A 13,137-nucleotide genomic window follows, 5' to 3' on the forward strand; every position below is an offset into this window, starting at 1 on the left:
TGTTTATAAACAAACCGCATCCATCCCCCACACTTTTGAAAAGCTTGCTACGCCCCTGGGTCTAGTCTACCTTAGTTATGAGTAAATTATGTTAAAACATGAATAAATTACTCATTGGTGACAAAAGGCAAAAGAGCTGTGTGCGTGCGCACATTTGAATAATGTCGGGCTGTAAACTGGTTCGGGCTTTAAAAAAAGCTGTCAATCAAAATGTACTTGTCGGGCTCAGCCGAAACCTGTCGGGCTCGGGTCCTGTCAGGCCTAACTTTTAAGGCCCGATTACAGCTCTACCCCGGACTACATTCTTCATGCTCAATTGCACCAATCACATTCACCTGATAACAATCACACCATTCGCCTGAGACCAATCACACACACGGCACAATCATCAGACACGCTTAATAAGCATTGGACTTCCCCTCACATACTGCAGAGAATTGTTCTGCACATATCCCTCCCCTAGCCATACCAAGCCTTTCCGTGTTTGTTTTCACAGTTCCACTTGTTTTGGTTCATAGTTTTCATAGTCTTGCTTCAGTTTATAGTTTAGTCTTTTTCTTGCTTTGCCTTGTTTCTCGTGTTTTGACCCTTTGCTCTGGATTCTGGATTAACCCTCTTGCTTAGCCCTCTGGATCGTAGACCCACGCTTGCCATAGGAACATTCTTTGTCTTCCCCTATATATACCCGTTTGCCAGTGTTTGACCCATGCCTGTTATGAACATGTCTTAGTGTAATAAAAGCTTGCACATGGATCTGCATGTCTCACATCTCATCGGCTCCCACGTTACAGTCCTATAGCCTAGCTGTTCTCATGTCCAGTTTGCTTTTCTTTTATGTTTTTGCATCTCTTATGATCACCCATGATTATGCTGCCAATTTAAAGGCTTTTTATATGTATATAACCAACATTTTATTTTGCGATCATTTGCTTTTAAAATACTTCGTCATTTTTTGTCATACAGATCATCATATTTGCCAGTGCAGTCTGACAAGGTTTTTTTGCATGCACTTGATCGATAATTAGCCTTTGTATAATACTTATAAAAAAACATTTAAATACTGTCAGATGCCGTCTTATAGAAAGTGCTAATGGAGTTTTATTCCGTCTCATGTACTTGTTGCTACGTTAAATATTACTATTATTATTATTTTTAGGCTTGACACACACAGTAGTTCATTAGTAGTTGATTAAATAGATGATGACAAAATAATTTGATGCTGTTTGACTTGTTTCAATGACTCTGGCTCAAACTGCTAAATCTCACTCCTTTGATAAATGTAGTGAAAGATCTGAGTAGTGTAGAAACTGTAGTCAATCACAGGTCGTCAGGACTTCTGTTTCAAATGGTTCAGCAATTTTCCTGTCACCATCAACTGAAAAAACATTGAACCATTACTTTTCAGCTTGCAGTAGCACAAATTTTTTTTACATTAATTTATTGACACAGTCAAATAACCATAGAAGAACAAAATATTATATCATTCACATAATTAAAATCTAATATTGGATCGTTATCTATATAAGCTGAATAAACTGCATCTAGCATGTCTTTGTACTGTATACGATATACATTAATCTTACCTTTAGAACTGTCATTTTCAACAGTAAACGGTAAACCTGTTTCCTTTTAAACAAAAACAAACATTATTAAAACATAGTAAACAAACTGTTTTACCTTCTCTATTTCATGTAAAAAGTTGAACATACCTGTATCCCTGTTTGAACAACAACAACAAAAAAAGTATATATTAATGTAACTCACAAAAAACTACCTGTCAAATATTTGTAATAATTTTTTGTTGGTTTAGAAATGCATCTTTTATGCTCACCAAAAGTGATTTTATTTGCTCAAAAACACAGTTTAAACATTAATACCGTAAAATAGTATATATTTTATAATTTAATGTATTTTACAATATTATACAGCCATAAGCAGCCATTATTACAGTCTTCAGTGTCACAAGACTATCATTCTAACATAACGTTATACATTTTTTATTATTATTATTATAGTTGAAAACAGTATTTGCTGCTTAATATTTTTGTGGAAAGCCTGATGTAATTTATTTTACGATTTATTTGATATTATTTGTATAGAATCATTAAAATGAATGCCACTGATTTATGTTTATTTTTTGTTTTTTTCTTACCCCAAACCTCTAAATGCTACTTTATCACAAAAATTTAAATTGATAATAATAATAATAAATCTGTAGAAAATCCTCTGTACAACACCATCATTTTTAAATGTAGCAATATACTGTGTATATGAATGATTATCAAAGTGACCCAGCCTGGAATAATTGATGAATTTTCAAAGAAAATTCCATTATATAAAAAACACAACAATAGATCTCATATTACAAAATATAACTGAATAGCCCTTACCTGTACTTTTTGATTGCTTCTTCTTCCAAATATGTTTAAATATGAAAAATAATATTACTAAAATTATTATTAAAGTAACTATAACACTAGGGGCAGTTATTGCTACAGCTGTAGAGGGATTTCCACATTTGGTGTCAGATGAATTTGTTCCTGGATTTGTTTCAGTAAGTCCCAGGGCCTCACATCTGTGAAATAATATTGTATGCACAATCAGATTTTTTTTTAAATGACCAACAGCACACAAAAACAGCATAAGTGAGCACTTACTTTGTGTGTGCTAAACAGGATGAGAAAGATCCATTTGAATATGTGTCACCTGTACAGTCAGCACATACAGTATCTGTAGAGCCAGTACCTGCAGAGACAGTCAGCAAATTAAACTGTCACTGTTGTGTTTCTCTATTCATTTCTTCCTTTTTCTTTTCCATTTAATGCAGCACAGATAACAATTAAGAAATGTTTCATGTATGTTTATATACGGGAATTTTTTTTTAAATAATTTACCTGCTTGTTTGATATATTGGCCAGGGCTACATTCTGAATGTTGCAAAGCTAAAGAACAGTAGCCTTTCTTTTTTGCAATGCAGTAGAATCTCTCTAGAGGCCCACAAACAGTGTCTGATGACCGAGTGCATTTTTTATTCACTCTTAAACCACGGCCTAGGATAAAAAATAAAAAATAAGCATTGCATTAATTGTCTTTTATGCCTTCTTCATACTGTCAGCCAAAATCAGATTTTTGTGCAAGTCTGCAGGGAATCAGATTCTATCCAGATATGCACAAAATCGGATTTGGGCTGACAATCTGAATGGGGCTTCAGAAGACACTTGCACAGTTACATCTGAAGCCACTGACACTATATTCTTGCCAGGCACAGTTTCCTGGAGCAACTAGATTGCAACAATGCAGTTCTTAAATGACTTGAATAAACAGACATGATAACCTTTCGAGAGAACACCAACTGCATCCTCTAGCACCTTGACCTTTGGAGTGACCTGTGTTTGAATCACACACCTAAACACAACCACAACACTGGATGACGAATGCCTGTGCATCAGTACTGGCACGACCATGTTATAAAAGGTGCCAGAGAATCTTGATTTTGTTGTCTACTATACTTTCCCAATTACTGTAGGCTCTCCTCTAGTTATGCTTTCAACGGCTCTTTCCAGGCCTTGCTGTCTTGGATCCCCCTCCCCTTACTCAGGTATTTGATTGAGCATATGAGTTCTCCTCTCAATCTGTGGGTCAAGTACTCTGCTACTTTCAGCTCTGTGAGGCAGTCATACCAGGTTGATAGGCCTTCCTTGGCCTCCCTAATGAGCTGCCATTATGACTGAATTTTGCAGTGGTCCCCCCTCTCCAGAATGGTTTTCTATCAGCATGCCGCTCCCAGATTGAGTATGTGAGTCCTCCTCTCGATCTGAGAGTTGAGTACTCCACTCCCTAAGCTCTGTGTTGTGGTCACACCAGGCTGATAGGCTTCCCTTTAACCTTCCTGATGGACTGCCTTCAAGGTTGAGTTTGGCCCTGCTCCCCTTACTTTAGAAGGTCTCCTATGAGCATGCCATTCCCTGAGCCCTATCTTGTGCTATTATGTGGACTGCCCGTATAATGGAGCTTGACAGTGCTCCCCTCGATTTAGAGGGTTGCTACCAGGAGCAGCGTTATGTGTATAGTTTGAACCTGTGAGGTTTCCTCTCAATCTGAGAGTCAAGTACTCCACTCCTTTGAGGTCAGTGAGGTAGTCATACCAGGTTGATAGGCATTCCTTGGCCTCCCTGATGGTCTGCCCTCATGGTTGAGCTTGGTAGTGCCCTTTTTAAAATCCATGCTTATGCCAAGCGCACATGCTGAGCATCATGTGCACTTTCTAATATCCATATACATGGTAATGTTTACTCACTACGGGCATCGTACCCTTTTGGGTCCCACTCTAGGTGTGTATTGTCACAGATACCAATGACAAACACTTCCCACTTGGGGTGGGGTATGCCAGTGATGGCTTCCCATCTCATGGGATCTGGAAAAAGTAATCTATAGGAAATCTCCTTTTCTGGTCCAGTGTAAGGTGTTTATTTCCGGTACATTGCAATTTTCTTCGCACTGGATATCTTTTTATCATATCAGCCCTTATCAGGTAAGTTATTGGGTATGTAGCAGATGACATGTTCTCCCAGCACCCTTTTGTACAATGGCCACGCTGGTAGTGAAGTCATAGGCTGTCGCCAGCCAATGTTATTATCATATTTAGACATGTACTTCAGACACCACACTGAAGGAGTTCCCCACATTAACTGCTAGAGGATGTAGTGTCTTGTTGCCTTTTCAGGGAACCATGGTTACATGCATATAACCTGAGACGTTTGCCACCATCAGTCTGACATTTTCAGATGACCACATATCAAGTGGAAATGGAAACACTCACTTGCATCACATACAGTACAAGGAAAGCATCCAGTGAGGTTATTTGGTTCATCAGTGAAAGTTGATGAAGGGCATGGAACACAAGTTGTGCTGGTGTCATCTGTGCAGTGCCAATAAACACGGTTTCCTGAAAAGGCAGCACATAAAATTTGTTGTTGACTTCTAACAATATTGAATAATATTTTTACCATTTTGGAAAAAAATCAAATCAAAATATCAGAGTATTTAGAAAGCATTGGAAAAGCCCTTCATAATTTCAGATAGTTAATTAGTTATTAAGTAAAGGAAAAGCCCTTTATAATTTGTGAATGAATTTAAACTGAAACAGATTCTTTATGGCAGACAACAACAAACTTCTAATACTGTAAATCAATAAACAAATAAACAAACATATACAGATGAAAAAATATATTAATAAAGTTAAGTAGTATATATGTTATAACTTGCAGTCTTACCAGGGGCACACATTGGGCAGCATTGCTTGTGTATCTCATATTCAGCATGAGAACACTGACAGGAACAAAGTTTATAGTTAAGAGGAACAATTACTGTAATAAAAATAATGATCCTTAAAGCAAACATAGTCACAGTCTAGATTTATTCAGTCGATCTTGGATGTCATTAGTACTGTGCTGTCTACAGCACAACCTTCGGAAGCTTTGATTCCTGCGATGATAGATGGTAGATTTATCTCTTAACTGTAAACATTATGGAGTGATTTCGTAGAAAACTGAAAGTCAAGGTGACAGTAGTTCAAGACTCTTCAAGTCTCAGTTCTTCTACAGGTCATGCTTCCACAAGGTTCTTGCAGACATATGCATTCTTCGGAAAGCTAAAATGAAACAGAAAAAGCAGAAAAAGGATCAGCTCATTGTAAACCTCATTTATACACTGTATAAAATTATAAAAAATGTCAGCAGCAAAAACTGTAAATTATACTACAAAACCCTGTTAATTGTTTAATGGTATTTCATTTTGTCATTTTACAGTAAAGTACTGCTAAATGTACACTTCTGTGGAGTGTTCTCTGTTTGTCAGCCAACATTTGATTTTTTCTCACCAGTTAAGCACATTATAGAGATGTACGTTACATCTTATGTTAAATTAATGTTAACTGCATTATTTTTTATGTTGTGTGTAACCATGATAGTGTTTTGTATTTGTGTGACCACTTTTAGTAATTCGGTATATGAAAAATATTTCAGTTGATGAAAAAATGTTTGTACTGTAAATTTTATAAAACTCTAAAAGGTTATAAATCTTAAAAATGTTCCTACAATACTGTATGGTAATATTCTGCCAACTGGCAATTTTTCAGAAATTTCACCTTTTTTAAAACCGGTGTTTCTCCAACAAATGAATTTGCTTGTGGATTTTCGGGGGGTGGGGGGGATACTAGTTTCACCATCTCACAGTTTTATTTATTTGTCTACTAACAATGTCCAACAATAAACAGTCATACATCACAAGGCAATTCTTTAATTTTCATTTTTTTTTAACATTACAAACATTTAAAACACAGTCATTCTGACTAAATATATCAAATACATAGGCTATTGCATTCTACAACAGAAATACTGTTTTAGCATTTATTATGTTATATATATACTTTTATTATTATGTTGTTAGCAGTTAGCAGAGTAAGCGGGGAGGAGCTGAGTAAATTTATTCTGACGTCACACAACAGCATTTCGACTAGGAGCTATTGCATTTCAGATATCTTAAACTATAATTGAAACTAGTCGAAACTGAATTAGAGATATCTCTAATTACATTTGTTATGGAAAGCCTTTTTAATATTTATTCTATACGCTGTACTAGTATCTTTTTTTCATGTTACTAGTACTTATTTTTTAGATACTAGTATCTATCTTTTCCATTAAGTACTAGTACTTATTCATTAGGTACTAGAGCTTATTCATTAACTACTAGTGCTTATTCTTTAGGTACTAGTGTATTTTGTAAAGTTACTAGTACTTATTCATTAGATACTAGTGCTTAATCATTAGATACTAGTACTTATTCCAATGGTGACTAGTATTTAATTAAACTATCCGTGTTAACAAAAAATAGAACTAGTACTTATTTTTTAGTTACTAGTGACTTTTTAGACCAGAGATATCCTGAACTTAATAGATACTAGTACTTTTTAAATTTGCATTTCTGCCCAGTATGGTAATTGTATGTTGAATATTAATGAGCCAACAACATAAAGGAGAGAGATTAATCAGGAAACAGAAACAAGTAGATGAATGTACTTTTTTTTAGAAAACCAAATAGAAAAGAAACAATTATTTTTTACACAAGCACATTGAAAACGTATTTTGTCAGTTTTTTAACTGTCATTTCATAAATATAGTAGCCTAATGTGTTTGATGGTCTTTGAGTGACCTCTGCTGGCAGGATGTAGATACGACACCAATTGTATTAGCTGTTATTTTCCTATTTTTCCTCCAGTAAAAACAATAAATATCATACACAAGCTGTATGTTAAATTTTTTTTTTTTATTTTTTTTTCATATACAGTCATGCCCAAAAATATGGACACCCTTGGTAAACATGATCAAATAAGCCTGTGAAAATTAATCTGCATTGTTAATCCCTTTGATCTTTTATTTTAAAAATTAGCAAAAATCTAACCTTTCTTTGGATAATAATAATTTAAAATGGGGGAAATATCATTATGATATAAATGTTTTTCTCCAATACACATTGGCCACAATTAAGAACACCCTTAGAAATTCTTATGAGTAAAATAACTCTAAAGTATATTCCCAGTCATATTCACAATTTTGAGCACTCCAGAGTTATTATGAACATGAAATTATCCAGCCATTGCTTCCTGTTTCACAGAAATATAAAGAAGAGGGAAAACAAAGCCCAAATGCCCTTAATCATCCATCACAATGAGAAAAACCAAAGAATATTTTTCTGATGTGCAGCAAAGAATATATTTCTGATGTGCAGCAAAAGATAATTGAGCTTCACAAATTAGAAAGTGACTGCAAGATGTGACTAACAAATGAGCTAGAGCAGTGAAAATTCCCATTTCCAACATCAGGGCAATAATTAAGAATTTCCAATCAACAGAAAATGTTACAAAACTGCCTGGAAGAGGTCACGTGTCTATATCGTCCTAATGCATGGTGAGAAAGAGAGTTTGAGTAGCTAAAAGACTCTCCAAGGATCACAGCGGTTGTAATGCAGAAAATAGTTGAGTCTCTGGCTCAGAATACCTTAAAAAAAATTGTCAAACAGCGCCATGTTGTTTGGGAGGGTTACAATAAAAATTCTCCTAGCTCATCCAAAAACAAACTAAAGCATATTAATTTATCAGACATGACTGGAACTTCAAATGGGACTGGCTTCTATGGTCAGATGAAACTAAAAAAATAGCTTTTTAGCAGCAAACACTCAAGATGGGTTTAGTGAACACAGAGATAAAAAGTAAACCATATGTACAATGAAATATACTGCTCTATTTTTGATGTTGTTGACCTATATTTCTGCTGGAGGTCCTGGACATCTTGTTTAGATACATGGCATTTTTGATTATTGTGGCGAGTGGGGCGGGGCCGAGAGGCGTGGGAACGAGTCCCACGTAGGAGATGGAAGGATATAAAACTGGAGCGACGACCGTGAAGGACGAGAGAGGACCAGGCCTGGGCACTATTTTATGTTTGCTTTTTATTTTGTGCACACCAGTCATCCGTGAGGGGCTGGTGCGCTGTTTTGTGTTTATTTTTCAATTATTAAAATGTTTTGATTGTGCGCTGGTTCCCGCCTCCTTCTCCCGGGCTTCGGCACCACTGTAACGATAAGAACTTCCTAATCATCCGATAGAAGGAGGCGGGAGAATTAGAGAAAAACATTTATTTTATAATAATATTTCCCCCAATTTTATATTCTTATTATTCAATGAAAGGTTAGAATTTTTAGAATTTTTTAGATAAAAGATCAAAAGGATTAACAATGCAGATTAATTTTCACAGCCTTCTTTATCATCATATTTACCAAAGCTGTCCATATTTTTGGGCATGACTGTAGCACTGGTGCTGCAGACACTGAATGTTTTTATATTAATATTCTGAACATGTCACCCAAAATCTGTGACGATTCGTAGAGTGCAATTACTGTGAAGACAGGACCAGACTAGAGGAATTCTAGTGCCTACAGTGAAGTGCCTTAGGGGAAGTGAGCCCACTAGTGGACACCCAGGGAAACAGAGACTAGACAGCGTGACAAAATCTAAACCTTTTGGTTTTCAGACAAACATTTTCTTTATTTGAAAAGAAGGCCAAAAGGTATTAATAAAAAATTATAATAATAAAACACCAGGTTTGCTGTACTTGAAGGGCTGCACAATTTTGCCCAATGTTTTTTTAATTTATATATATATATATATCAATAAAACTAATAATGGTTATGGTTATTATTTCTAAATAAAAACACTAAACAAAATAAGGAACATTAATTTTGTAATAACACTATTTCACTATAATATACAAAACTGAGAAGCCTATACAAGACTAAATATAAATATAGCTGCAAAAAAATGCACACTTCTTTAGAAGAACGTAAGGAATTGCAAATTTTTACCTCAAAGAATTTAATTATTTTAGCTATTTTTACTCAAATTAGGGTTTTGCAAGCAATAATGAGTACTCAATGAATTTATTTTTAATTCATACTCGTCACCGGAGGGCGCCCTCGCGCAGAAACTCTACAAGTGAGACTCTGATGAAGTTCCAGGAATCTCAGTTTTCGCTGTAGATGTAGCTGAATAACATTCAGATAGACGTTTTACTGATGAAACTTGATGAAAATAAACCATGACTGTGACAATATATGCTTTTATCTCTGCCCTTCAAACCATCCCGCGTATTTTTATGAGAATAAAGTTTAAAACGCAATCCTAATGCAAATTTATTCTGCGTGTTGTATTACCATGTGGACTCTGATTGGACGGTGGAGAGGTACTCATGTTTATGTAATGATCTGTTTAAATGAAGATATCTCCAAATGCATTCTTACTAGTTCTTAATGAGGTTGAAGATATCTCCAAACGAACAGGGACTCAGAGTTATTCTGTTTTTGATATCATCTTTTAATTTCTGACTAGTAATTATTGCAATTGCATCTAGTATCTATTTAAATATTGCTAGTAAGTATTCATTAGATACTAGTATTTATTTTTTAGATACTGGTACTTATTCATTAGATACTAGTTCTTATTTAATAGATACTAGTAGTTATTCATTAGGTAGTTCTTATTCTTTAGATACTAGTACCTTTTTTAATCCATACTAGTAACTATTCTGATCTTACTAGTCAGATCTGCTTTTTTACTCGTCTTATGTTATGACTAGTCCAAATGGCTACAGTAGAGTTCAACAAAAAAATTACTAGTAAAATAAAAAATCATACTAGTAACATTTAGAATAAGTACTAGTATCTAATAAATGTGTACTAGTATCTATTAAATAAGTAATAGTATTTATTTAATAGGTACTAGTATCTAATGAATGAGAACTAGTTTTAATAAATAAGCACTATACCTAATGAATAAGTACTAGTATCTAAAAAATAAGTACTAGTATCTAAATGATAAGTACTAGTATCTAATAATAATTACTAGTATCTAATGAATAAGTACTAGTGTCTATTTAAAAGGTACTAGTATCTAATGAATGAGTACTAGTATCTAAAAAATACACACTAGTACCTAATGAATAACTACTAGTACATAAAAATTAAGTACTAGTCACTAGTGGAATACATACTAGTCAAAACTCAATAGTTGATATCTCAATGACGGATCCCCATAGAAGTCAATAGCAAACAAATGTAAATTTGTTACTAGTAACAATATAAAAGTTACTAGTCACTATTGAATTAAGTACTAGTATCTAATGAATAAGTACTAGTGCCTAATAAATAAATACTAGTATCTAATAAATAAGTACTAGTATCTAATAAATAAGTACTAGTATCTAATTAATAAATACTAGTACCTAATAAATAAGTACTAGTATTTAATGAATAAGTACTAGTACCTAATAAATAAGCACTAGTATCTAATGAATAAGTACTAGTATCTAATGATTAAGCACTAGTATCTAATGATTAAGCACTAGTATCTAATGATTAAGTACTAGTAACTTTACAAAAGACACTAGTGCCTAAAGAATAAGCACTAGTAGTTCATGAATAAGCACTAGTACCTAATGAATAAGTACTAGTACTTAATGGAAAAGATACTAGTATCTAAAAAATAAGTACTAGTATCTTGAAAAAAGATACTAGTACAGCTTAAAGAATAAATGTTAAAAAGACTTTCCATACATTTGTGGATGTGTGACGCGTCTATTGAAGATATCTATAAAGTAATTACAGATATCTTAAATGTACTTTTGACTAGTCATAAATATTTAGAGATATCTCTAATCCGATTTCTTACTAGTGCGATTATAATTGCAGATATCTCTAATTGTCATTGTGACTAGTCGAATTATAATTATGACTATCCGAATTACAAATGTGTCTATCCGAAATTATATTTATGGATAGTCAAAACAACGTTTTAAATGCTAAAACGGCTTGCGATATCCGAATGTTTGCTGGGCTATAGCTTGTACTGGTCTATGTTTTTCAGTTGCTCTCACAATCCGGACATTTTTTAACAAGACTTGTGATAAGCTAATTTGGAGTTTAAAACTGCAGGTCACTCGTTTTCCTCAATAATAAAATGTTAAAACCACTTACTTGCAGAAAGGGCTAATACCACTTCTTCTACTTTCACAAAACATAAGTCACAGACGTTGGTTGTCTCGAAATATAGCCGCGTTGTTTTCAGTTTGTATTCTGATATGGCGTCAGACAGACCAAGCCCAGTGTTTTCACTGCCAATTCACAAAAAATGTGTTTTATTAAGGAGGATTGCGATAACTGAAACCGAAACTACAGCCAGTGTTGTGCAAGTCTTCCAAACTCTAATACATTATAACTTGTTACTGTCATTTAAAAGTAATTCCTAACCTTACAATATTACTGTCTCAGAATTGTAATGCGATACATATTAATATTAGACACACCAGGACTATATATAAACTCTAATGTCATATGCAATTGTAAATTGTCAAAATGTGCATACGTCCATCTCGCAAGTGTACAGTCTTCTGCTATCATCAGCCGCTTTTCCACTATCCTCAAACCTATCGCAAGCCGTTTTAGCATTTAAAACTTGGTTTGACTATCCATAAATATAATTTCGTATAATAATCGGATTAAAGATATCTCTAAATACTTTATGACTAGTCAAAACTCCATTTAAGATATCTGTAATTACTTTATAGATATCTTCAATAGACGCGTCATACATCCACAAATGTAATTAGAGATATCTCTAATTCAGTTTCGACTAGTTTCAATTATAGTTTAAGATATCTGAAATGCAATAGCTCCTAGTCGAAATGCTGTTGTGTGACGTCAGAATAAATTTACTCAGCTCCTCCCCGCTTACTCTGCTAACTGCTAACAACATAATAAAAGTCTGCTTTTGTTGTCACGGAGAGACAAACTACCGGATGAAGTGCTTCGTGGATTATTAAATAAATCTGGATGCAGCCTTGTGTGGTAAAAGGTCTCCAGCGTGCATGTATGTATAGCGCTGAGTTTTAACTGAATCATGTTGCAAAACAGACCAAATGCAGTGTAATGTTCAATAAAGGCAGAAAATCACAAACTGCTCGTCTGAATTTATTTATTATATATTTAGACAGTGAAAAACAATGTTTGTTTGTTTATTTATTTATTCAAAAAAAAGATAGGCCTACCTTAAAAAAATTATCTTACCATTCATTCTGACTTTTTTTCCCTCAGAATTGCGATAGCTATATAGACAATGCGAGACTATATATATATATATATATATATATATATATATATATATATATATATATATATATATATATATATATATATATATATAGAACTGAGATAAAAAAATAGCTATTTCTTTATTAATTAATGAATTAATTAATTTCTTTATGTAGTGGCGGAAACGAGCTTCCATAAATTGCCCACAAGGTGGGAGTATGTATTGTATTTTAGCAAGAGATCCATGATGATGATATTCTGCTGTGTTCAGTGATGAGCGCCAATGTATTCTTTTATGCAGCATCTATTTGCACTAGGTGTAAATAGCATATTTTCTTAGCGATAGATGCTATTTACACAAAGTGAATATAGCAGTATTTTTTTAACGATGTGCCATTTACACTAAGTGCAAATAATTATAGATTATATTTACACTATGTT

At 33.9% G+C, this 13,137-nt stretch overlaps 1 protein-coding gene across 4 annotated transcripts; it reads right to left on the reverse strand.

The window, feature by feature from the left end:
* Positions 1–176: 176 nt before the first annotated feature.
* Positions 177–12,045, reverse strand: LOC113073446 (tumor necrosis factor receptor superfamily member 14-like). Of its 4 annotated transcripts, XM_026246340.1 has the most exons (10): positions 11,972–12,045; positions 11,584–11,720; positions 5,274–5,650; positions 4,820–4,945; positions 2,895–3,050; positions 2,658–2,745; positions 2,391–2,575; positions 1,710–1,717; positions 1,584–1,626; positions 177–1,375 (listed from the first exon to the last, which is right to left on the reverse strand). In XM_026246340.1, the coding sequence occupies exons 3-10, from the start codon at positions 5,398–5,400 to the stop codon at positions 1,314–1,316; spliced, it is 795 nt and encodes a 264-aa protein (XP_026102125.1). In that variant the 5' UTR covers positions 5,401–5,650; positions 11,584–11,720; positions 11,972–12,045; the 3' UTR covers positions 177–1,313. The 4 variants fall into 4 exon arrangements, with proteins under 4 accessions (XP_026102125.1, XP_026102128.1, XP_026102127.1 ...); XM_026246343.1 differs by lacking the exon at positions 2,895–3,050; XM_026246342.1 differs by lacking the exon at positions 11,584–11,720 and having other exon boundaries at positions 11,972–12,027.
* Positions 12,046–13,137: the final 1,092 nt, after the last annotated feature.

The sequence above is a fragment of the Carassius auratus genome, unplaced genomic scaffold (genome assembly GCF_003368295.1).
Source record: "Carassius auratus strain Wakin unplaced genomic scaffold, ASM336829v1 scaf_tig00012155, whole genome shotgun sequence".
NCBI classification, from domain to species: domain Eukaryota; kingdom Metazoa; phylum Chordata; class Actinopteri; order Cypriniformes; family Cyprinidae; genus Carassius; species Carassius auratus.

Bases quoted from the DNA above. Each gene is read 5' to 3' on its own strand.
- LOC113073446 (XM_026246340.1), bottom strand. From the start codon at position 5,400: ATGTTTGCTTTAAGGATCATTATTTTTATTACAGTAATTGTTCCTCTT. The intron at 2,576-2,657 runs GTAAGTGCTCAC...ATTATTTCACAG, and splicing joins TCCTGTTTAGCACACACAAA to ATGTGAGGCCCTGGGACTTA. The intron at 1,376-1,583 runs GTAAGATTAATG...ATGTTTTTTCAG, and splicing joins TGAAAATGACAGTTCTAAAG to TTGATGGTGACAGGAAAATT.